General features: G+C 45.1%; 1 protein-coding gene across 1 annotated transcript in view; it reads left to right on the forward strand.

Annotated features, from left to right (window-relative positions):
* Nucleotides 1–25,654, forward strand: part of LOC106579714 (extracellular sulfatase Sulf-1) — a 109,599-nt gene that overhangs the window by 52,268 nt on the left and 31,677 nt on the right. Inside the window, exons 6-10 of the mRNA XM_045702807.1 lie at nt 4,907–5,076; nt 10,629–10,779; nt 13,683–13,858; nt 14,089–14,217; nt 22,444–22,500. Coding sequence (XP_045558763.1) covers nt 4,907–5,076; nt 10,629–10,779; nt 13,683–13,858; nt 14,089–14,217; nt 22,444–22,500 — 683 coding nt within the window. The remainder of the gene's footprint in view (nt 1–4,906; nt 5,077–10,628; nt 10,780–13,682; nt 13,859–14,088; nt 14,218–22,443; nt 22,501–25,654) is intronic.

The raw sequence follows: 25,654 nt of genomic DNA on the forward strand, positions 1-25,654 counted from the left end.
CACGGGTGTCGTAAGGAGAGGACCAAAACGCAGCGGGAATATGTACACTCATCTTCTTTTATTGGGACAAAGAAGGAAAAACCCAAAACAAACACGTATACACAACACAACGATGAATAACAGGCCGGTAAGGCACACAGCTAAACAAGCACAATCTCCCACAAACTAACAGGTGAAAACAGGCGACCTAAGTATGACTCTCAATCAGCAACAACGATGTACAGCTGTTCCTGATTGAGAATCATACCAGGCCAACACAGAAATACAAAACTAGAACAGCCTCTTAGAAATACAAACACAAGAACATACCCAACACCCCGGAACACATAAATCAAATACCCCTCTACAATACACACACACCCCGAACCACTTAAATCAACTACCCCCTCTACATCGACACTTACACCAATAAACCCCAGAAACACTCTACACAAAATATCCCTCTAAACACATACACAAAACCATGAAAACAAATACCCTCTGCCACGTCCTGACCAAACTACAATAACAAATAGACCCCTTTACTGGTCAGGACGTGACAGTTGGTGACCGTAACTGTGCTGCTGGCAACAATTTAATTATGCTTTTTTTTGCCAACGTTTACTGACACCGGCCATATTCAGCGGGTGTTGAGCATTTGTAAATTCGTCTGTTATTCTGAGCTCTGGCACACTCAAACGAGAGTATTCAGAGTAGATAGCCAGAGCAAATTTACCAGCTACGTCTATCATCAGTTGCTGCAGTGACATCATGAACATTCTATTCAAATTGTTACTTGCATAGTGGAGGCTTTTGTTTAAACATTTAGCCAGCTAGCAAAACAATGAACCGTAATCCCAACTCATAACGTTACTACCCTGCATGAATCTGCAGGGTTCAATGTTAGCTAGCTAGCTAACATAGGGCTATAGTTAGCAAAGCAAATGGCTCTGAGATACGAATAATAATACTACACAGATCATACACGTAACATTCGCTAGCTAGCTAACATAACAACAGCAGTCAAGCACCCAAGCTAACTGGCTAATGTTGGCTAATGTTAGCTACTTCCAGACACAAATGAGAGAACAGCTCACTGACCATTTTGCTCTCCCTTTCAGAGCTGGTTATGCTATTTTCATGTTACTCAGAGTGTTGGTGACTGCAACTGTGCTGCTGGCAACAATTGAATTGTGTTTTTTTTTTACCAACGTTTACTGACACCGGCCATATTCAATGGGTGTTGATGGTTGGTAAATTTGTCAGTTATTCTGCGCTCTGGCACACAGACAAGAGTGTACAGAAATTGGAGTATATAGCGAATTTACCAGCTGCGTCTATCAACAGTTGTCACATTGACATCATGAAAATTATATTTTACCTTTATTTAACTAGGCTAGTCAGTTAAGAACAAATTCTTATTTACAATGATGGCCTACCAAAAGGCAAAAGGCCTCCTGCAGGGATGGGGCTGGGATTAAAAATAAAGATATATTAAATAAAAATATAGGACAAAACACACATCACGACAAGAGAGACAACACAACACTACATAAAGAGAGACCTAAGACGACAATATAGCATGGCAGCAACACAACATGACAACAACATGGTAGCAACACAACATGACAACAACATGGTAGCAGCACAAAACAGGGTACAAACATTATTGAGCACAAAGGGCAAGAAGGTAGAGACAACAATACCTCATGCAAAGCAGCCACAACTGTCAGTAAGAGTGTCCATGATTGAGTCTTTGAATGAAGAGATGGAGATAAAACTGTCCAGTTTGAGTGTTTGTTGCAGCTCGTTCCAGTCGCTAGCTGCAGCAAACTGAAAAGAGGAGCGACCCAGGGATGTGTGTGCTTTTGGGGACCTTTAACAGAATGTGACTGGCAGAACGAGTGTTGAATGTGGAGGATGAGGGCTGCAGTAGGTATCTGTCAAAGGAATTTTCTATCCTAATGATAATAACTAACAATCAATAAGCTTTGACTAATCCCCGAAGGTTTGTAAGACCCTGGGTTTAATAATAATTAAGCAAAGACTCAGCTTCTGCAAAAGGTTTGTGCGGTTTATTCAGAGAACGTTCTGCTCAACATTAACAAAGAAGTTCATTTTATCCTCTCTCTCCGCTTACGCACACACCTCCACACCAACAGTACATAACCTACGCACACACATACACACAAACAGCAGGTGAACAGTATCTCTCCCTTGACTTTCCACCACTGTTAATCACTATCCAACGCAGCCTGTTCCTTTCCCCAGAGATTAGGAGAACCTTGAAGGCTACTCCCATATTTCCTCCAAAGCCTCTCAGAGTTGCTAGGTCAGGTAGAACAAATGTCTACTGTTCTCTTAGGTCCTCTAAGACGCACACACATTTCTCTCCCTCTCCAGCCTCTACTAGACCTTCATGGGACTAACGTTCAGTACATTAATTATTCATTATCCACGCTACATAACTACTAATTAATAATGGATTATGGATTAATTTACCTTTATTAGATAATTCACTTATCAGTATCTCAGATAAATAATCATCAACCAGTGGGTCTTGCTACGGGTATACAGAGATAACCAATTTACAGAGGAGTATAAAGTGATGTGTCCTATAAGGAGCATTGGTGGCAAATCTGATGGCCGAATGGTAAAGAACATGTAGCCGCTCGAGAGCACCCTTACCTGCTGATCTATAAATTACGTCTCTGTAATCTAGCATGGGTAGGATGGTCATCTGAATCAGGGTTAGTTTGGCAGCTGGGGTGAAAGAGGAGCGATTACGATAGAAGAAATCAAGGCTAGATTTAACCTTAGCCTGCAGCTTTGATATGTGCTGAGAGAAGGACAGTGTACCGTCTAGCCATACTCTCAAGTACTTGTATGAGGTGACTACCTCAAGTTCTAAACCCTCAGAGGTAGTAGTCACACCGGTGGGGAGTGAGGTATTCTTCTTGTGTAGTCCGGCCCAGGGGTGCGAAGGTAAACGGCAAGGCACTGGAGCGACGAACCGCCCTTGCTGTCTCTACATGGCCGGCTCCCCTCTCTCCACTGTGATTCGCTGCCTCTGACCCTATTACGGGGGCTGAGTCACTGGCTTACTAGTGCTCTTCCATGCTGTCCCTAGGAGGGGTTCATCACTTGAGTGGGTGGATCACAGACGTGATCTTCCTGACCGGTTTTGCGTCCCCTCTAGCTCGTGCGGTGGAGGAGATCTTTGTGGGCTATACTCAGCCTTATCTCAGGGTAGTACGTTGGTGGTCTGTTGATATCCCTCTAGTGGTGTGGGGGCTGTGCATTGGCAAAGTGGGTGGAGTGGTTGGCCCTGTCCGGGTGTATTGTCGGACGGGGCCACAGTGTCTTCCGACCCCTCCTGTCTCAGCCTCCAGTGTTTATGCTGCAATGGTCTGTGTCAGTGTATATCTGGTGTAATTCTGGTGTCTTGTGTGAATTTAAGTATGCTACCCCTAATTCCCTCTCTCTCTCCCTCCCCTCCTGGAGGATCTGAGCCCTAGGAACATGCCTCAGGACTACCTGGCCTGATGACTCCTGGCTGTCCCCAGTCCACCTGGTCATGCTGGTCATGAGGCTGCTCCAGTTTCAACTGTTCTGCCTGTGGCTATGGAACCCTGACCTGTTTACCGGACGTGCTACCTTGTCCTGGACCTGCTGTTTTTGACTCTCTTTCTCCCTCTACCGCCCCTGCGTTCTCGACCTCTGATTCATCCTGCTGGTCATCTATGAACGTTTGAACATCTTGAAGAACAATCTTGCCTTAATGGCCATGTACTCTTTTAATCTCCACCTGGCACAGCCAGAAGAGGACTGGCTACCCCTCAGAGCCTGGTTCCTCTCTAGGTTTCTTCCTAGGTTCCTGCCTTTCTAGAGAGTTTTTCCTAGCCACCGTGCTTCTACATCTGCATTGCTTGCTGTTTGGAGTTTTAGGCTGGGTTTCTGTATAGTATTTTGTGACATCTGCTGATGTAAAAAGGGCTTTATAAGTACATTTCATTGATTGATGGTGATTTTGGTATTACAAAATCTCTCTGCAGCTCTGGATGCCACTTGCTGCATTGCAGGACCTACATTTAATCTCATTTCTATCAAATCATTGGTACCTGTGAGTTTTAGTGTCCTAGAGTTCTAGAGATTCCTAGAGTTGTAGAGTACCCTGTTGTAGAGTACCCTGGAGTTCTAGAGTACCCTGGAGTTCTAGAGTCCTAGAGTTCTAGAGTGTCCTTCTCTTATACTGTAAATCAGATCATGAATGGGGGTCCAAACATATTAAAGCACTTACATCACAAAAGATAAAACAGTACATTATATATCATTATTACACCACTACATATCTACAGTTCAAAATGTATAATACCACCATACAACAATATCACAATATAGGTGTGTGTAGAGTGTATGTGCTAGCGTTTGTGTCCGTATGTGTGTGTCTGTATCTGTGTGTGTGTCTCTTCACAGCCCCCGCTGTTCCATAAGGTGTATTTTCTGATTCTACTGCTTGCATCAGTTACCTGATGTGGAATAGAGTTCCATGTAGTCATGGCTCTATGTAATACTGTGCGCCTCCAATAGTCTGTTCTGGATCTAGCCTAACCTGTACTATACAAAACATTTTATCCACACAATGAGAATTAAAGATGGAATCCGCACTATTGGAAACGTCACTGTCCACCCCACCGCCTTTGTTATTGTTTTTGTTTTGTTGATGAAACAAAGCTGATGAGCGTTGAACCGCGTGGTCAAAACAATGACATATTCTGCTGTTCTGTTGTACGTGTTAAAACTGTGTTGGTTGTTTGCAGTAACTTCTTTGTTGATGTGATATCCCAAACAGACATGGAAGTTTCACCATGAAGGATTCCAGCTGTAAAGCTAATACTTGTTATTCCTGTTGTTCTCCCCGTTGCAGGACTATTTCACGGACCTGATCACCAACCACAGTATCAACTTCTTCCGTATGTCCAAGAAGGTGTACCCTCATCGGCCAGTGATGATGGTCATCACCCACGCTGCCCCCCACGGGCCGGAGGACTCAGCCCCACAATACTCAGAGATGTTCCCTAATGCCTCCCAACACATGTGAGTTGTACACGCGCACCCTCACACACACACACACACACACACACACACACACGCACGCACACACACACACACACACACACTACTACATACTGTATTTGTTTCGGAGAGGAGAGTAAAGGAGGGGAGAGGAGAGAGGAGAGGAGTAAAGTTTAGGTGCTGATTTTCACGTTTTACTGCTAATCTACAAAGCATTACATAGACTTGTGCCTACCTATCTCTCCAATTTTGTCTAGAATGTCTAAGCAATCAGCTTGATTCTATTCCTATGGTTCTGATCCAGCAACGTTCCGATCTCTCAGGACAGGGCTAAGTTAGGCCTCTCCATTAGTTGGAGTTGGGGGGGGGTGTTACTAGACCCCTAGGTGGCTTAGGGATAGTCCCCTTTTTTTCAAGTTTCGCCTAAATGACGTACCCAAGTCTAACTGCCTGTAGCTCAGGCCCTGAAGCAAGGATATGCATATTCTTTGTGGAAATGTGAATTGAATGTAGGAGAATATAACAAAATAGATCTGGTAGGAGAAAATACAAGGAAAAAAACTGGTATTTTTCTACCACCATCTTTGAAATGCAAGAGAAAGGTCCCAGTTCTAGCCATCACTCTTGTTGTAATTCCGATAGAGTCCACAAGATGGCAGCGCAGACGGATAACTTGAAGTATAAGTGAACTACAAGACATTTAGTGTGAAGTCCCCAGGTACATTTGGGCAAATCGTGAAGGAGACATTCGCATTCATATTACATTTTTCTGCAGGAATATCATCAAATCTGTATACTTGGACTTTGATTTAGCTTTCCAAGTATTAGTAGCCATATTATAAGTTCAACATTTGCAAAACAACCAGTTTTAATAACTTCACAACTCTGAATATCCGTACAATTTTCGTCCAAAATGAAAAGGCATGCTTGTCGTACAAGCATAGAAGCTACATTCTACGACATATACATGGTTTACTCCCATAAAGCCCAGCTCATTGGCTATCTAGCTAGCTTTGTTTGACCCCGATTGGTGCTTATTTGACCGAGATACAGTCGTTCAAGTGATGTCCGCCCGCATCATCGGCGTGCCATGAATGCGTCGCTCTCTGACCAAATATGGTGTCCTATAGGATATACTACACCCCTAATGATACAGTGAAGTCCAATTTGGACTCCAGACAAAAGGACAAAATTCCACTGGTCTAATGTCCATTGCTCGTGTTTCTTGGCCCAAGCAAGTCTCTTCTTCTTATTGGTGTCCTTTAGTAGTGGTTTCTTTGCAGGAATTCGACCATGAACATTTCTGAGGCTGGAAAGTCTAATGAACTTATCCTCTGCAGCAGAGGTAACTCTGGGTCTTCCATTCCTGTGGCGGACCTCATGAGAGCCAGTTTCATCATAGCGCTTCATGGTTTTTGCAACTGCACTTTAAGAAACTTTCAAAGTTCTTGAAATGTTCCGTATTGACTGACCTTCATGTCTTAAAGTAATGATGGACTGTCATTTCTCTTTGCTTATTTGAGCTGTTCTTGCCATAATATGGACTTGGTCTTTTACCAAATAGGGCTATCGTCTGTATACCACCTCTACCTTGTCACAACACAGCTGATTGGCTCAAACACATTAAGAAGGAAAGAAATGGCACAAATTCACTTTTAACCAGGCACGCCTATTAATTTAAATGCATTCCAGGTGACTACCTTATGAAGCTGGTTGAGAGAATGCCAAGAGTGTGCAAAGCTGTCATCAAGGCAAAGGGTGGCTATTTGAAGAATCTCAAAAATAAAATATATTTTGATTTGCTTAACACTTTTTTGGTTACTACATGATTCCATATGTATTATTTAATGGTTTGGGTGTCTTCACAAATTTTCTCAATGTAGAAAATAGTAAAAATAAAGAAAAACCCTTGAATGAGTAGGTGTTCTAAATCTTTTGACCGGTAATGTTTCTACCAATATATTGTGACATCAAACCAGCCTTTTCCAAGGTCTGATGTGTGGTGACTCCTTCTCTCCTCCTCCCTTCCCCAACCCTTCCCTCCCCTCCACTCTCCTCCCTTACCCAACCCTTCCCTCCCCTCCACTCTCCTCCCTTACCCAACCCTCCCCTCCTTTCCCCGCCTTTCTCCTCCCCGCCTTTCTCCCCCTCTCCCCTCCCCCCTCTCCTCGCCTTTCTCCTCCCCCCTCTCCCCTCCCCCCTCTCCTGGAGGCTGGGTACTTCCAGGAGAACCAGTCATGTTGGGGTCAGGGGAATGAACCCAGCCCTTATAGGAGAGTCCTACAGGACACACCTTGGACATCTGTCACACTATACACCAATTCTCTGCATGACTATGTCCCAAATGGTAACCCATTCCCTATGGGACTTGTTCAAAGGTAGTGCACTACGTAGGGAATATGGTGCCATTGTGAACATCTAGCCTGGGATCTAAAGGGTGTTAGTCTGTGATTAGTTCACACCACACATTACCACGCTGTTGTTCTATCACAGGTAGGGTCTGTTTAACCACAGGTACCTGTTTAACCACAGGTAGGGGTCTTTTAACCACAGGTAGGGGTCTACCTGTTTAACCACAGGTAGGGCTCCCTTTTAACCACAGGTACCTGTTTAACCACAGGTAGGGGTCTACCTGTTTAACCACAGGTACCTGTTTAACCACAGGTAGGGGTCTACCTGTTTAACCACAGGTAGGGGTCTACCTGTTTAACCACAGGTACCTGTTTAACCACAGGTAGGGGTCTACCTGTTTAACCACAGGTAGGGGTCTACCTGTTTAACCACAGGTAGGGGTCTACCTGTTTAACCACAGGTAGGGGTCTACCTGTTTAACCACAGGTAGGGGTCTACCTGTTTAACCACAGGTAGGGGTCTACCTGTTTAACCACAGGTAGGGGTCTACCTGTTGCCCACCACGGATTAGTTGGATCTTACCAACTCATTGAACAGAACATGGAGTGGGACGTGTCCTTGTTTGGCTGGTGTCTCAGGAGCGTTTTTCATCAACATCAAAACCAACGTGTTCTATACTTCTGTCTCTTTACACCCACCCACACAGACACCCACCCACACAGACACCCACCCACACCCAGACACCCACACAGACACCCACCCACCCACACAGACACCCATACACCCACCCACACAGACACCCACCCACACAGACACCCACCCACACCCACCCACACACACACAGACACCCATCCACACCCACCCACACAGACACCCATCCACACCCACACCCAGCCACACAGACACCCACCCACACAGACACCCATCCACACCCACACCCACCCACCCACACCCACCCACACACAGACACCCATCCACACCCACCCACACAGACACCCATCCACACCCACACCCACCCACACAGACACCCATCCACACCCACCCACACAGACACCCATCCACACCCACACCCACCCACACAGACACCCATCCACACCCAGACACCCAGTGGTGGAGAAAATGACATACTTAGGTAAAATTATAGATACCTTAGAAAGAGAAAGTTACAAGTAAAAGTGAGTTACCCAGTAAAATACTACTTGGGTAAAAGTCTAAAAGTATTATTGGTTTTAAATATAGTTAAGATCATTAATTATTAGCTTTACAGTCCAAGACTTGTAGTCAACTTGACTTTGGGGTCTGGAGTCTAACAGAGCTATTCTTTTCTTAAGCATGTGCCAACCCTCAAATTATTTATCAGAGCCAAAAGCAACAGGTCTGTCGTCTTGGTGAGAGAGGAGAGAGAGCGCCTCAGAGAGAGAGCGGGAGCAGAGAGAGGAGAGAGAGCGGGAGCAGAGAGAGGAGAGCGAGCGGGAGCAGAGAGAGAGGAGAGCGGGAGCAGAGAGAGGAGAGAGGAGAGAGCAGAGAGAGGAGAGAGCAGAGAGAGGAGAGAGCAGAGAGAGGAGAGAGCAGAGAGAGCGGGAGCAGAGAGAGGAGAGAGCAGAGAGAGCGGGAGCAGAGAGAGGAGAGAGCAGAGAGAGCGGGAGCAGAGAGAGGAGAGAGAGCGGGAGCAGAGAGAGGAGAGCGAGCGGGAGCAGAGAGAGGAGAGCGAGCGGGAGCAGAGAGAGGAGAGAGCGGGAGCAGAGAGAGGAGAGAGGAGAGAGCAGAGAGAGGAGAGAGCAGAGAGAGCGGGAGCAGAGAGAGGAGAGAGCAGAGAGAGGAGAGAGCAGAGAGAGCAGAGAGAGCAGGAGAGCAGAGAGAGCGGGAGCAGAGAGAGCGGGAGCAGAGAGAGCGGGAGCAGAGAGAGCGGGAGCAGAGAGAGGGAGCAGAGAGAGAGAAAGGGGAGAGCGAGAGAAGAGAGGAGAGAGATATTGATTGATAGATAAACACAGGGGACAGAAGGGTAGAACCCACAGACTGCTTCTCACATGACCTCATAGTCTGGTTCTCTTCAAGACAGATTCTGGTTCTCTTCAAGACAGATTCTGCTTCTCTTTAATAAGACAGGTTCTGCTTCTCTTCAAGACAGGTTCTGCTCCTCTTCAAGACAGGTTCTGCTTCTCTTCAAGACAGGTTCTGCTTCTCTTCAAGACAGGTACTGCTTCTCTTCAAGACAGGTTCTGCTTCTCCTCAAGACAGGTTCTGCTTCTCTTCAAGACAGGTTCTGCTTCTCTTCAAGACAGGTTCTGCTTCTCTTCAAGACAGGTTCTGCTTCTCTTCAAGACAGGTTCTGCTCCTCTTCAAGACAGGTACTGCTCCTCTTCAAGACAGGTTCTGCTTCTCTTCAAGACAGGTTCTGCTTCTCTTCAAGACAGGTTCTGCTTCTCTTCAAGACAGGTTCTGCTCCTCTTCAAGACAGGTTCTGCTCCTCTTCAAGACAGGTTCTGCTTCTCTTCAAGACAGGTTCTGCTTCTCTTCAAGACAGGTTCTGCTTCTCTTCAAGACAGGTTCTGCTTCTCTTCAAGACAGGTTCTGCTCCTCTTCAAGACAGGTTCTGCTTCTCTTCAAGACAGGTTCTGCTTCTCTTCAAGACAGGTTCTGCTTCTCTTCAAGACAGGTTCTGATCCTCTTTAAGACAGGTACTGCTTCTCTTCAAGACAGGTACTGCTCCTCTTCAAGACAGGTTCTGCTTCTCTTCAAGACAGGTTCTGCTTCACATTTAAACATCGCTTCTCTTCAAGAGGTCTTCTTCAAGACAGGTTCTGCTTCTCTTCAAGACAGGTTCTGCTTCACATCAAGACAGGTTCTGATCCTCTTTAAGACAGGTTCTGCTTCTCTTCAAGACAGGTACTGCTCCTCTTCAAGACAGGTTCTGCTTCTCTTCAAGACAGGTTCTGATCCTCTTTAAGACAGGTTCTGTTTATTTCATGGCCTCTATATTGTAACATCATTTTTTCAATAGTGTCTTCTTCTTTATGTCCACTGAGATAAAAAAAAATAAAACACACAATGGGTCAAAATAAGATTTTCAACAAAGTTTTGGGTGTCTCCTGTCATCTCCGCAGCACCCCCTGTTATAGCTCACACCAATCCCATAAGTCCCCTCTCCCCCACACTCGCTGTATCGACAGACAGGCCTTGTTTGTAACCATTGCTTGTCTCCTCTCCTGTCGTCTCCGCAGCACCCCCAGTTATAACTACGCCCCCAACATGGATAAACACTGGATCATGCAGTACACCGGGCCCATGAGACCCATCCACATGGAGTTCACTAACTTCCTGCACAGAAAGAGACTGCAAACACTCATGTCAGTGGATGACTCTGTACAGAAGGTAAGAGGATTTGTCGCCACCATTTTGTTTATTAATTAGTCAATTCACATCGCTATGAGCTCATCTCCTCTCATTGGTCAGTGTGGATTCCAATAATGCTACTGATGGTCGCCTTTCTCTTTCAAAATACCATTATCATTATTTAGAGTGGGGTCATAAAGAGTTTATCTTAATTATCTCTCTCTCTGTGTCTTTCTTTCTTTCTCTCTTTCTCTCTCTTTCTTTCTCTCTGTCTGTCTCTCTCTCTCTGTGTCTTCTCTCTCTCTCTGTCTCTCTGTCTCTCTCTCTCTGTGTCTTTCTTTTGCTCTGTCTCTCTCTCTCTCTGTGCTCTCTCTTTGTCTTTCTTTTGCTCTGTCTCTCTCTCTGTGTCTTTCTTTCTCTCTGTCTCTCTCAATTCAATTCAATTCAATTTGCTTTATTGGCATGACGTAACAATGTACATATTGCCAAAGCTTATTTTGGATATTTACAATATGAAACAATAAGAATAAATATTGTCAACGGGACAACAGTAACAACAATAACCAAGGGTCAGAATAACCATACATTCAACAATAACAATAAGCATACAGTAGAGGACATGTGCAGGTTTATTGGTCTGTCAGACACTGTCCCTCAACTTATGGCAGGCAGCAATGTAGTGCGCTGCCAACCCACAGCTCTCTGCGTCCTCCCCCAACAGGACGGGTAGCCTATCCTCATCAGAGAGGTCTTTAAAACCTTGAATAAGGGTTTCAAATTTGGGGAAATGACACTCTCTAATTGTTTTATATTTTTGACATTTTGTCAGGAAATGCAGCTCCGTCTCAGGTTCTGCTGTGGTGCAGTGGTTACACAGCCTTTCCTCTACAGGGAGCCAGGTTTTCCTGTGTCTACCCTTCTCAATGGCAAGGCTGTGCTCACTGAGCCTGTACTTTGTCAAGGTTTTTCTAAAGTTTTGATCAGTAACCATGGTCAAATATTTAGCCATGGTGTACTGTCGATTTAGGGCCAGATAGCACTGCATTTTGCTTTGTGTTTGTGTTTGTGTTTCCCAATAAACAATGTAGTTTTGTTTTGACTGTGTTGTAATTTGGTTTATTCTGATTGATTGGGTGTTCTGGTCCTGAGGCTTCAATGTGTTAGTAGAACAGGTTTGTGAACTCAGCCCCAAGGCCAGCTGGATGAGGGGACACTTTTCTTTGCTCAGCTCTTGGCATTGCAGGGCTTGGTAATGATATGAGAGGGGTTCACTGTATTTTAGATGTTTCCAAAACTTAATTGCTCTTTTTTGAGTTTTTATTATTGGTGGATATTGGCCTAATTCTGCCCTGCATGCATTGTTTGTAGTTTTCCTCTGGACATGTAGGAGAATCTTACAGAACTCTGCATGCCTTTCAATGGGATGTTTGTCCCATTTGATGAAATCTTATTTTGCAAGTGGAACCCAAACCTCACTGCCATAAAGAGCAATTGGTTCAATGACACATTCCATTAGTTTTAGCCAAATTTTAATAGGTATTTCAATTTTAATTAGTTTTTTAATGGCGTAGAATGCCCTGCGTGCTTTTGCTCTCAGTTCATTCACTGCCTCATTAAGGTGTCCAGTTGAGCTTATTTTTAAACCTAAGTAATTGTAGTGTGTGCAGAACTTTGGTCTAATTCCCTGAGATCTGGATCTTCTCTGTAAAATCATTATTTTAGTCTTTTTGGGGTTTACTGCCAGGGCACAGGTCTGGCAGTACTGCTCTAGCAGGTCCAGGCTCTGCTGTAGGCCATGTGCTGTGGGTGACAGCAGGCATAAGTCATCTGCGAAGAGTAGGCATTTAACTTCTGAATTGTGGAGACTAACACCAGGGGCTGAGGATTTTTCTAGAATAGTGGCCAATTCGATGATGTAAATATTGAAGAGTGCAGGGCTCAGATTGCAACCCTGGCGAAGGCCCCGCCCCTGGTTAAAGAATTCTGTTATTTTCTTGCCAATTTTCAGGCTGCACGTATTGCCAATGTACATTGATTTAATTATGTCATATGTTTTACCACTTTCAATAACTTTGTAGAACTGTCCTGTATGCCAAATAGAATCAAATGCTTTTCTGAAGTCGATAAAGCAAGCGTATATTTTGGTATTATTTTGGTGGATATGTTTATCTATCAGGATGTGTAGGGTGTAAATATGATCAGTCGTGCGATGTTTTGGTATAAATCCAATTTGGCTTTTACTCAAGACATTGTGCTTATTAAGGAAGTTTAGAACTCTTGCATTTATAATACTACAGAAAACCTTCCCCAAGTTACTGTTCACACAAATTGTTAGGGTCAAATTTGTCTCCATTCTTAAAGATTGGGGTTATGAGTCCTTGCTTCCAGATGTCAGGGCACTAGTGAGTTTGAGCATCTCATTTAGGATGCCATCAGGTCCGCATGCTTTTTTAAATTTGAGGGCCTGAAGTTTCTTATAGAGCTCCTGGTCAGTAATTGGGGAGTCCAATGGGTTTTGATTGTCCTTTATAGCTTTTTCTAATCCATTCAACTTCTCATGAATTTGGCGTTGTTCTGCGTTTGTGTCAATTCGAACAGTGTTGTAGAGTTTTAAAATGGGTTGTCCATATGTCACCATTTTGTATCGCTAATTCCTCTTGTGATTTTTTTTATTTTTTTCCAATTTTGCCAGACGTTGTTTGTGTTTATGGACTCCTCAATTAGTGTCAGCTGCTTGCTGTTGGTCTGTGCTTTTTTTGGTTCTGAGTGTACGTTTATAGAGTTTTACAGTCTCACAGTAATGAAGGCGTAATTCACCATTATTTGAGTCTCTGTGCTTTTGGTTTGATAGTGTTCTAAGTTTTTTCCTTATAATTTTACAATCTGCAACAAACCAGTTGTCATCTGTGGTCTTTTTTGCATCTCATATACCCCCCCCCCAGGTATATGAGATGTTGGTAGAGAGTGGGGAACTGGACAACACCTACATAATCTACACAGCTGATCACGGCTACCACATCGGCCAGTTTGGGCTGGTCAAGGGGAAGTCCATGCCCTACGACTTTGACATCAGAGTGCCCTTCTTCCTCCGCGGGCCCAACGTCGAGCCTGGAGCAGTGTAAGTAAGCCTTGTCCAAGCCAGAATGAGCCATAGGGTAGGAGCCTGTTTCTCTATCTCCTGTGTCTGTTATTCAGTAGCGTGAGGTCGCTTGATGTACAAGTACACCCAGTGGACCTGGCGCTAGTCTGTTGCAGGGAGTTACCCCCCAATCCATCTCCTAATGCTGAGTGCCAAGCATTGTTTGTGTCTGTTGGTGTTGATGACGTTGTTGTACTGTTCCTCCCCAGTAATCCTCAGCTGGTGTTGAACATTGATCTGGCCCCCACCATACTGCACATGGCTGGGCTTGATACACCTCCAGACATGGATGGGAAGTCCATCCTCAAACTGCTGGAACAAGAGAAGACTGGAAACAGGTAGGAATGGGGTTCATATACAACAGGTAGGAATGGGGTCAAATACAACAGGTAGTAATGGGGTCATATACAATAACAGGTAGGAATGGGATCAAATACAACAGGTAGGAATGGGGTCATATACAATAACAGGTAGGAATGGGGTCATATACAACAGGTAGGAAAGGGGTCATATACAATAACAGGTAGGAATGGGATCAAATACAACAGGTAGGAATGGGGTCATATACAATAACAGGTAGGAATGGGGTCATATACAATAACAGGTAGGAATGGGGTCATATACAACAACATGTAGGAATGGGGTCATATACAATAACAGGTAGGAATGGGGTCATATACAATAACAGGTAGGAATGGGGTCATATAAAATAACAGGTAGGAATGGGGTCATATACAATAACAGGTAGGAATGGGGTCATATACAATAACAGGTAGGAATGGGGTCATATACAACAACAGGTAGGAATGGGGTCATATACAACAACAGGTAGGAATGGGGTCATATACAACAACAGGTAGGAATGGGGTCATATACAACACAGGTAGGAATGGGGTCATATACAATAACAGGTAGGAATGGGGTCATATACAATAACAGGTAGGAATGGGGTCATATACAATAACAGGTAGGAATGGGGTCATATACAATAACAGGTAGGAATGGGGTCACATACAATAACAGGTAGGAATGGGGTCATATACAACAACAGGTAGGAATGGGGTCATATACAACAACAGGTAGGAATGGGGTCATATACAACAGGTAGGAATGGGGTCATATACAACAGGTAGGAATGGGGTCATGTACACCAACAGGTAGGAATGGGGTCATATACAACAACAGGTAGGAATGGGGTCATATACAACAACAGGTAGGAATGGGGTCATATACAACAGGTAGGAATGGGGTCATATACAACAGGTAGGAATGGGGTCATATACAACAGGTAGGAATAGGGTCATATACAATAACAGGTAGGAATGGGGCCATATACAACAGGTAGGAATGGGGTCATATACAACAACAGGTAGGATTGGGGTCATATACAACAACAGGTAGGAATGGGGCCATATACAACAGGTAGTAATGGGGCCATATACAACAGGTAGGAATGGGGTCATATACAACAGGTAGGAATGGGGTCGTATACAACAGGTAGGAATGGGGTCATATACAACAACAGGTAGGAATGGGGTCATATACAACAACAGGTAGGAATGGGGTCATATACAACAACAGGTAGGAATGGGGTCATATACAACAACAGGTAGGAATGGGGTCGTATACAACAGGTAGGAATGGGGCCATATACAACAGGTAGGAATGGGGTCATATACAACAGGTAGTAATGGGGTCATATACACCAACAGGTAGGAATGGGGTCATATACAACAGGTAGGAATGGGGCCATATACAACAAGTAGGAATGGGGTCATATACAACAGGTAGGAATGGGGTCATATACACCAACAGGTAGGAATGGGGTCATATACAACAAGTAGGAATGGGGTCAAATACAATAACAGGTAGGAATGGGGTCATATACACCAACAGGTAGGAATGGGGTCATATACAACAGGTAGGAATGGGGCCATATACAACAAGTAGGAATGGGGTCATATACAACAACAGGTAGGAAAGGGGCCATATACAACAGGTAGGAATGGGGTCATATACAACAGGTAGGAATGGGGCCATATACAACAGGTAGGAATGGGGTCATATACAACAGGTAGGAATGGGGTCATATACAACAACAGGTAGTAATGGGGTCATATACAACAACAGGTAGGAATGGGGCCATATACAACAGGTAGGAATGGGGTCATATACAACAGGTAGGAATGGGGCCATATACAACAGGTAGGAATGGGGTCATATACAACAACAGGTAGGAATGGGGTCATATACAACAGGTAGTAATGGGGTCATATACAACAGGTAGTAATGGGGTCATATACACCAACAGGTAGGAATGGGGTCATATACAACAGGTAGGAATGGGGCCATATACAACAAGTAGGAATGGGGTCATATACAACAGGTAGGAATGGGGTCATATACACCAACAGGTAGGAATGGGGTCATATACAACAAGTAGGAATGGGGTCAAATACAATAACAGGTAGGAATGGGGTCATATACACCAACAGGTAGGAATGGGGTCATATACAACAGGTAGGAATGGGGCCATATACAACAAGTAGGAATGGGGTCATATACAACAACAGGTAGGAATGGGGCCATATACAACAGGTAGGAATGGGGCCATAGACAACAACAGGTAGGAATGGGGTCATATTCAACAGGTAGGAATGGGGCCATAGACAACAACACGTAGGAATGGGGTCATATACAACAGGTAGGAATGGGGCCATATACAACAAGTAGGAATGGGGTCATATACAACAGGTAGGAATGGGGTCATATACAACAGGTAGGAATGGGGTCGTATACAACAGGTAGGAATGGGGTCATATACAACAACAGGTAGGAATGGGGTCATATACAACAACAGGTAGGAATGGGGTCATATACAACAACAGGTAGGAATGGGGTCATATACAACAACAGGTAGGAATGGGGTCGTATACAACAGGTAGGAATGGGGCCATATACAACAGGTAGGAATGGGGTCATATACAACAGGTAGTAATGGGGTCATATACACCAACAGGTAGGAATGGGGTCATATACAACAGGTAGGAATGGGGCCATATACAACAAGTAGGAATGGGGTCATATACAACAGGTAGGAATGGGGTCATATACACCAACAGGTAGGAATGGGGTCATATACAACAAGTAGGAATGGGGTCAAATACAATAACAGGTAGGAATGGGGTCATATACACCAACAGGTAGGAATGGGGTCATATACAACAGGTAGGAATGGGGCCATATACAACAAGTAGGAATGGGGTCATATACAACAACAGGTAGGAAAGGGGCCATATACAACAGGTAGGAATGGGGTCATATACAACAGGTAGGAATGGGGCCATATACAACAGGTAGGAATGGGGTCATATACAACAGGTAGGAATGGGGTCATATACAACAACAGGTAGTAATGGGGTCATATACAACAACAGGTAGGAATGGGGCCATATACAACAGGTAGGAATGGGGTCATATACAACAGGTAGGAATGGGGCCATATACAACAGGTAGGAATGGGGTCATATACAACAACAGGTAGGAATGGGGTCATATACAACAGGTAGTAATGGGGTCATATACAACAGGTAGTAATGGGGTCATATACACCAACAGGTAGGAATGGGGTCATATACAACAGGTAGGAATGGGGCCATATACAACAAGTAGGAATGGGGTCATATACAACAGGTAGGAATGGGGTCATATACAACAAGTAGGAATGGGGTCAAATACAATAACAGGTAGGAATGGGGTCATATACACCAACAGGTAGGAATGGGGTCATATACAACAGGTAGGAATGGGGCCATATACAACAAGTAGGAATGGGGTCATATACAACAACAGGTAGGAATGGGGCCATATACAACAGGTAGGAATGGGGCCATAGACAACAACAGGTAGGAATGGGGTCATATTCAACAGGTAGGAATGGGGCCATAGACAACAACACGTAGGAATGGGGTCATATACAACAGGTAGGAATGGGGCCATATACAACAAGTAGGAATGGGGTCATATACAACAGGTAGGAATGGGGCCATATACAACAGGTAGGAATGGGATCATATACAACAACAGGTAGGAATGGGGTCATATACAACAACAGGTAGGAATGGGGCCATATACAACAAGTAGGAATGGGGTCATATACAACAACAGGTAGGAATGGGGTCATATACAACAACAGGTAGGAATGGGGCCATATACAACAAGTAGGAATGGGGTCATATACAACAGGTAGGAATGGGGTCATATACAACAGGTAGGAATGGGGCCATATACAACAAGTAGGAATGGGGTCATTTACAACAACAGGTAGTAATGGGGTCATATACACCAACAGGTAGGAATGGGGTCATATACACCAACAGGTAGGAATGGGGTCATATACAACAACAGGTAGGAATGGGGTCATATACAACAGGTAGGAATGGGGTCATATACAACAGGTAGGAATGGGGTCATGTACACCAACAGGTAGGAATGGGGTCATATACAACAACAGGTAGGAATGGGGTCATATACAACAACAGGTAGGAATGGGGCCATATACAACAAGTAGGAATTGGATCAAATACAACAGGTAGGAATGGGGTCATATACAACAGGTAGGAATGGGGTCATATACACCATCAGGTAGGAATGGGGTCATATACACCAACAGGTAGGAATGGGGTCATATACAACAACAGGTAGGAATGGGGTCATTTACAACAGGTAGGAATGGGGTCATATACAACAAGTAGGAATGGGGTCATATACAACAGGTAGGAATGGGGTCATATACAACAACAGGTAGGAATGGGGTCATATACAACAACAGGTAGGAATGGGGTCATATACAACAACAGGTAGGAATGGGGTCATATACAACAACAGGTCGGAATGGGGTCATATACAACAAGTAGGAATGGGGTCATATACAACAGGTAGGAATGGGGTCATATACAACAGGTAGGAATGGGGTCATATACACCAACAGGTAGGAATGGGGTCATATACAACAACAGGTAGGAATGGGGTCATATACAACAAGTAGGAATGGGGTCATATACAACAGGTAGGAATGGGGTCATATACAACAGGTAGGAATGGGGTCATATACAACAGGTAGGAATGGGGTCATATACAACAGGTAGGAATGGGGTCATATACACCAACAGGTAGGAATGGGGTCATATACAACAACAGGTAGGAATGGGGTCATATACAACATGTAGGAATGGGGTCATATACAACAAGTAGGAATGGGGTCATATACAACAGGTAGGAATGGGGTCATATACAACAACAGGTAGGAATGGGGTCATATACAACAACAGGTAGGAATGGGGTCATATACAACAACAGGTAGGAATGGGGTCATATACAACAGGTAGGAATGGGGTCATATACAACAACAGGTAGGAATGGGGTCATATACAACAACAGGTAGGAATGGGGTCATATACAACAACAGGTAGGAATGGGGTCATATACAACAACAGGTAGGAATGGGGTCATATACAACAACAGGTAGGAATGGGGTCAAATACAACAAGTAGGAATGGGGTCATATACAACAGGTAGGAATGGGGTCATATACAACAGGTAGGAATGGGGCCGTATACAACAACAGGTAGGAATGGGGTCATATACAACAACAGGTAGGAATGGGGTCAAATACAACAAGTAGGAATGGGATCATATACAACAACAGGTAGGAAGGGTGGTATATAATTTTAAAATATATATTCTACTCAGGCCTCTCGAGTGGCGCTGCGGTCTAAGGCACTGTATCGCAGTGCTAGCTGTGCCACTAGAGATCCTGGTTTGAGTCCAGGCTCTGTCGCAGCCGGCCGCGAACAGGAGACCCATGGAGCGGCGTACAATTGGGCCAGCGTCGTCCGGGTTAGGGGAGGGTTTGGCCGGCAGGGATGTTCTTTTCCCATCGGGCTTTAGAGACTCCTGTGGCGGGCCGGACGCAATGCACACTGACACGGTCGCTAGGTGTACGGTGTTTCCTCCGAGACATTGGTTCGGCTGGCTTCCGGGTTAAAGGGGGCAGTGTGTCAAGAAGCAGTGCGGCTTGGTTGGGTTGTGTTTCAGAGGACACACGACTCTCGACCTTCGCCTCTCCCGAGTCCATACGGGAGTTGCAGAGATGAAACAAGACTGTAACTACCAATTGGATACCCCGAAATTGAGGAGGAAAAGAGTAAAAAAAGTATATATATATATATTGATAAACTCTAGTACATTACCAGTGACTACATTACCAGTGACTATATATATATATATATATATACACTGCTCAAAAAAATAAAGGGAACACTTAAACAACACAATGTAACTCCAAGTCAATCACACTTCTGTGAAATCAAACTGTCCACTTAGGAAGCAACACTGATTGACAATACATTTCACATGCTGTTGTGCAAATGGAATAGACAACAGGTGGAAATTATAGGCAATTAGCAAGACACCCCAAATAAAGGAGTGGTTCTGCAGGGTGGGTACCACAGACCACTTCTCAGTTCCTATGCTTCCTGGCTGATGTTTTGGTCACTTTTGAATGCTGGCGGTGCTTTCACTCTAGTGGTAGCATGAGACGGAGTCTACAACCCACACAAGTGGCTCAGGTAGTGCAGGTCATCCAGGATGGCACATCAATGCGAGCTGTGGCAAGAAGGTTTGCTGTGTCTGTCAGCGTAGTGTCCAGAGCATGGAGGCGCTATCAGGAGACAGGCCAGTACATCAGGAGATGTGGAGGAGGCCGTAGGAGGGCAACAACCCAGCAGCAGGACCGCTACCTCCGCCTTTGTGCAAGGAGGAGCAGGAGAAGCATTGCCAGAGCCATGCAAAATGACCTCCAGCAGGCCACAAATGTGCATGTGTCTGCTCAAACGGTCAGAAACAGACTCCATGAGGGTGGTATGAGTGCCCGACGTCCACAGGTGGGGGTTGTGCCTACAGCCCAACACCGTGCAGGACGTTTGGCATTTGCCAGAGAACACCAAGATTGGCAAATTCGCCACTGGCGCCCTGTGCTCTTCACAGATGAAAGCAGGTTCACACTGAGCACGTGACAGACGTGACAGAGTCTGGAGATGCCGTGGAGAACGTTCTGCTGCCTGCAACATCCTCCAGCATGACCGGTTTGGCGGTGGGTCAGTCATGGTGTGGGGTGGCATTTCTTTGGGGGGCCGCACAGCCCTCCATGTGCTCGCCAGAGGTAGCCTGACTGCCATTAGGTTCCGAGATGAGATCCTCAGACCCCTTGTGAGACCATATGCTGGTGCGGTTGGCCCTGGGTTCCTTCTAATGCAAGACAATGCTAGACCTCATGTGGCTGGAGTGTGTCAGCAGTTCCTGCAAGAGGAAGGCATTGATGCTATGGACTGGCCCGCCCGTTCCCCAGACCTGAATCCAATTGAGCACATCTGGGACATCATGTCTCGCTCCATCCACCAACGTCACGTTGCACCACAGACTGTCCAGGAGTTGGCGGATGCTTTAGTCCAGGTCTGGGAGGAGATCCCTCAGGAGACCATCCGCCACCTCATCAGGAGCATGCCCAGGCGTTGTAGGGAGGTCATACAGGCACGTGGAGGCCACACACACTACTGAGCCTCATTTTGACTTGTTTTAAGGACATTTCATCAAAGTTGGATCAGCCTGTAGTGTGGTTTTCCACTTTAATTTTGAGTGTGACTCCAAATCCAGACCTCCATGGGTTGATAAATTGGATTTCCATGGATTATTTTTGTGTGATTTTGTTGTCAGCACATTCAACTATGTAAAGAAAAAAGTATTTAATAAGATTATTTCTTTCATTCAGATCTAGGATGTGTTGTTTAAGTGTTCCCTTTATTTTTTTGAGCAGTGTATATTCAACTCAACATTTAAAACACCAGGTAATTCCATTCAGATTAAGCATCTCACTTTTTCAAGCAAAACCTTTCCACACAAAATATTGTCTGCTATAAAACGTTGGATACATTTATGTCACGTCATTCTGACGTTTTAAACATTGCAGTGTTTATACACATGGATCACTATATTACTAAACACACCAAAATATGTAGCGATTTCATAAAGCACAAACTTCAGTCTCAAAATAAAACATTCACAGAGCAAGTGTGCGTCCCGAAAGGCTCCATATTCCCTATAAATTACACTAGTCTTGACCAGAGCACTATGGGGAATAGGGAGACAGAGCAAGGTAAAAGAAAACATCTGTAAGATCTAATCCTGTAAACCAAGTCAGTGATTCAGGGTTTCATGTTGAACACATTTCAGTTGCTTATCTTGACTCTACAAATTCTTAGGAATCTTATAATCATAGCTCTGGCTGTACACGGCAGACCAACATAGCTCATGGTTCGAGTCCCAAATGGCACCGTATTCCCTATATAGTACACTGCTTTTGACCGGGATCCTATGGGTAACCCAATTGGCCCTGGTCAAATGGAGTGCACTATATAGGGTGCCATTTGGAAAGGAGCCATTGGTAAGTCTAATGCCAGGCTCACTTTGAATTCTATCAACTAAAAAGAGGCATTTTGTCTTTCCAGATTCAAACGCAATCGGAAACCCAAAGTCTGGAGAGACACATTCCTGGTGGAGAGAGGGTAAACTGACACGCACGCACGCACGCACGCACGCACGCACGCACGCACGCACACACACACCCTACACCCTACGCCACAGATCCATGTCAGTGAGTGTAGGACACCAATTCTATGTTTAATTGCAACTCTAACGTGTCAGGCAGTCACTGTGTCTTCGTACCAAATAGCACCCTATTCCCTATATATAGTGCAGTCCTTAGGGCTCTGCTCAAAAGTAGTGTACTACGTAGGGAATAAGGGTGCTATTTTGGGTGCTATGTGTGTATGAAGCATGCATGCTGGTCCTCCCAGCGATCCAGACATTCTTTCCACTTATTCGCTACACGCGCGCACAGGCAGGCACACACACACACACACGCACACACACACACACACACACACACGCGCACACGCACACGCACGCGCACGCGCACGCGCATACGCACACGCACACACACACACACACACACACACACACACACACACGCACACACACGCACGCTCCTAGACCACAGTTGGTTTAGGAAGGCCGGTGGGGATATCTATTTATATCATTGTTTGGTCGATGTTAGGAGCTATAAATGCCTGGTGCTTTGTGAAAGTTCACACATGCAGGCGTTTGACACTAAGGGCTTTAAAGTGACATATGTTTGTCATTTAAAAAAACCTTTGTTGCTTTTGTGCTCTGTGGTGCCTGCAATGGAAGACAGGCTGGCAAGGCTGGTGCCATTTGGGATGTAACCCTCACAATCATCCGCTCCTGTTTCCCTTATCGCCTCCCATTCCCTTCAGCTCATTCGCTGCTCTGTTCTGTTCCAGGAAACTGCCTCCCGTTCCCTTCAGCTCATTCGCTGCTCTGTTCTGTTCCAGGAAACTGCCTCCCGTTCCCTTCAGCTCATTGGCTGCTCTGTTCTGTTCCAGGAAACTGCCTCCCGTTCCCTTCAGCACATTCGCTGCTCTGTTCTGTTCCAGGAAACTGCCTCCCATTCCCTTCAGCTCATTCGCTGCTCTGTTCAGTTCCAGGAAACTGCCTCCCATTCCCTTCAGCTCATTCGCTGCTCTGTTCTGTTCCAGGAAACTGCCTCCCATTCCCTTCAGCTCATTCGCTGCTCTGTTCAGTTCCAGGAAACTGCCTCCCATTCCCTTCAGCTCATTCGCTGCTCTGTTCTGTTCCAGGAAACTGCATCCCATTCCCTTCAGCTCATTCGCTGCTCTGTTCAGTTCCAGGAAACTGCCTCCCATTCCCTTCAGCTCATTCGCTGCTCTGTTCAGTTCCAGGAAACTGCTTTAAATGGTCAAGTTGTTGAGTAATGACTATTTCACATCCTTTAATACAGTGAGCTCCAAAAGTATTGTGACAGTGACAGTTTTGTTGCTGTTTTGTCTCTGTAGTCCAGCACTTTGGATTGATGAAATTACAGCGAGATTAAAGTACAGCCTGTCAGCTTTAATTTGAGGGTATTTTCATCCATATCAGGTGAACCGTTTAAAAATTACATCACTTTCTGTACATAGTTCCCCCGTTTTAGGGGACCAAAACGTATTTGGACAAATTCACTTACAGTGTAGTATTTGGTCCCATATTCCTAGCACACAGTGACTGCATTAAGCTTGTGACTCTACAAACTTGTTGGATGCGTTTGCAGTTTGTTTTGTGTTGTGTTTCACATTTTGTGCCTAATAGAAATTAATGGTAAATAATGTATTGTGTCGTTTTTGGAGTCACTTTTATTGTAAATTTAAAATATCAATACTACCATGATTACGGATAGTCCTGAACGAATCGTGCATAATGATGAGTGAGAAAGTTACACACAAATATCATACCCCCAAGACATGCTAACCTCCTACCATTACAATAACAGGGGAGGTTAGCATTTTATATCATACCCCCAAAACATGCTAACCTCTCACCATTACAATAACAGGGGAGGTTAGCATTTTATATCATACCCCCAAAACATGCTAACCTCTCACCATTACAATAACAGGGGAGGTTAGCATTTTATATCATACCCCCAAAACATGCTAACCTCTCACCATTACAATAACAGGAGAGGTTAGCCTCTTATATCATACCCCCAAAACATGCGAACCTCTCACCATTACAATAACAGGGGAGGTTAGCATTTTATATCATACCCCCAAAACATGCTAACCTCTTACCATTACAATAACAGGGGAGGTTAGCATTTTATATCATACCCCCAAAACATGCTAACCTCTCACCATTACAATAACAGGGGAGGTTAGCATTTTATATCATACGCCCAAAACATGCTAACCTCTCACCATTACAATAACAGGGAGGTTAGCATTTTATATCATACCCCCAAAACATGCTAACCTCTCACCATTACAATAACAGGAGAGGTTAGCCTTTTTGAGGGGTGCGATATTTATGCCTCTTTCTCACTTGCTAAAATGTAGGGCCTATGCACAAAAAGTGCTGTAATTTCTAAACCGTTCACCCGATATGGATGAAAACACCCTTAAATTATAGCTGACAGTCTGCACTCATAGTCATTTCAAATCCAAAGTGCTGGAGTACTGAGCCAAATCAAACAACAGAATTGTTACTATCCCAACACTTTTGGATCTCCCTGTATTTCTATGTTCAGAAACACTACGTTATTTACAACCTTCCTTGGTTGTAATTGTAGCTACAGCACATTATCTATGGTCTGAGCTCTATCTACACTAACACTACTTTATGTCTCTGGGGGCCAAGAACGCCAGCCCCGGATTCTGACCCATCCCAGCCAGCCCAGCCCAGCCCAGCCCAGCCAGCCCAGCCAGCCAGCCAGCCAGCCAGCCCAGCCCAGCCAGCCCAGGCATCCCAGCCAGCACAGCCAGCCAGCCCAGGCATTCCGGCCCAGGCATCCCAGCCCAGGCATCCCAGCCCAGGCATCCCAGCCCAGGCATCCCAGCCCAGGCATCCCAGCCCAGGCATCCCAGCCCAGGCATCCCAGCCCAGGCATCCCAGCCAGCCCATCACAGCCAGCTCATCTCAGACTATCCCAGCCAGCCTAGCCAACCAATCCCAGCCCAGCCATCCCGGCCCATCCCAGCCCAGCCCAGCCTGTCAATCCCAGCCCAGCCCAGCCAATCCCATCCCAGCCAGCCCAGCCCAGCCAGCCCATCCCAGTCCACCCCAGCCATCCCATCCCAGCCC

This window comes from Salmo salar, chromosome ssa19 (assembly GCF_905237065.1).
Source record: "Salmo salar chromosome ssa19, Ssal_v3.1, whole genome shotgun sequence".
In the NCBI taxonomy this organism is placed as follows: Eukaryota; Metazoa; Chordata; class Actinopteri; order Salmoniformes; family Salmonidae; genus Salmo; species Salmo salar.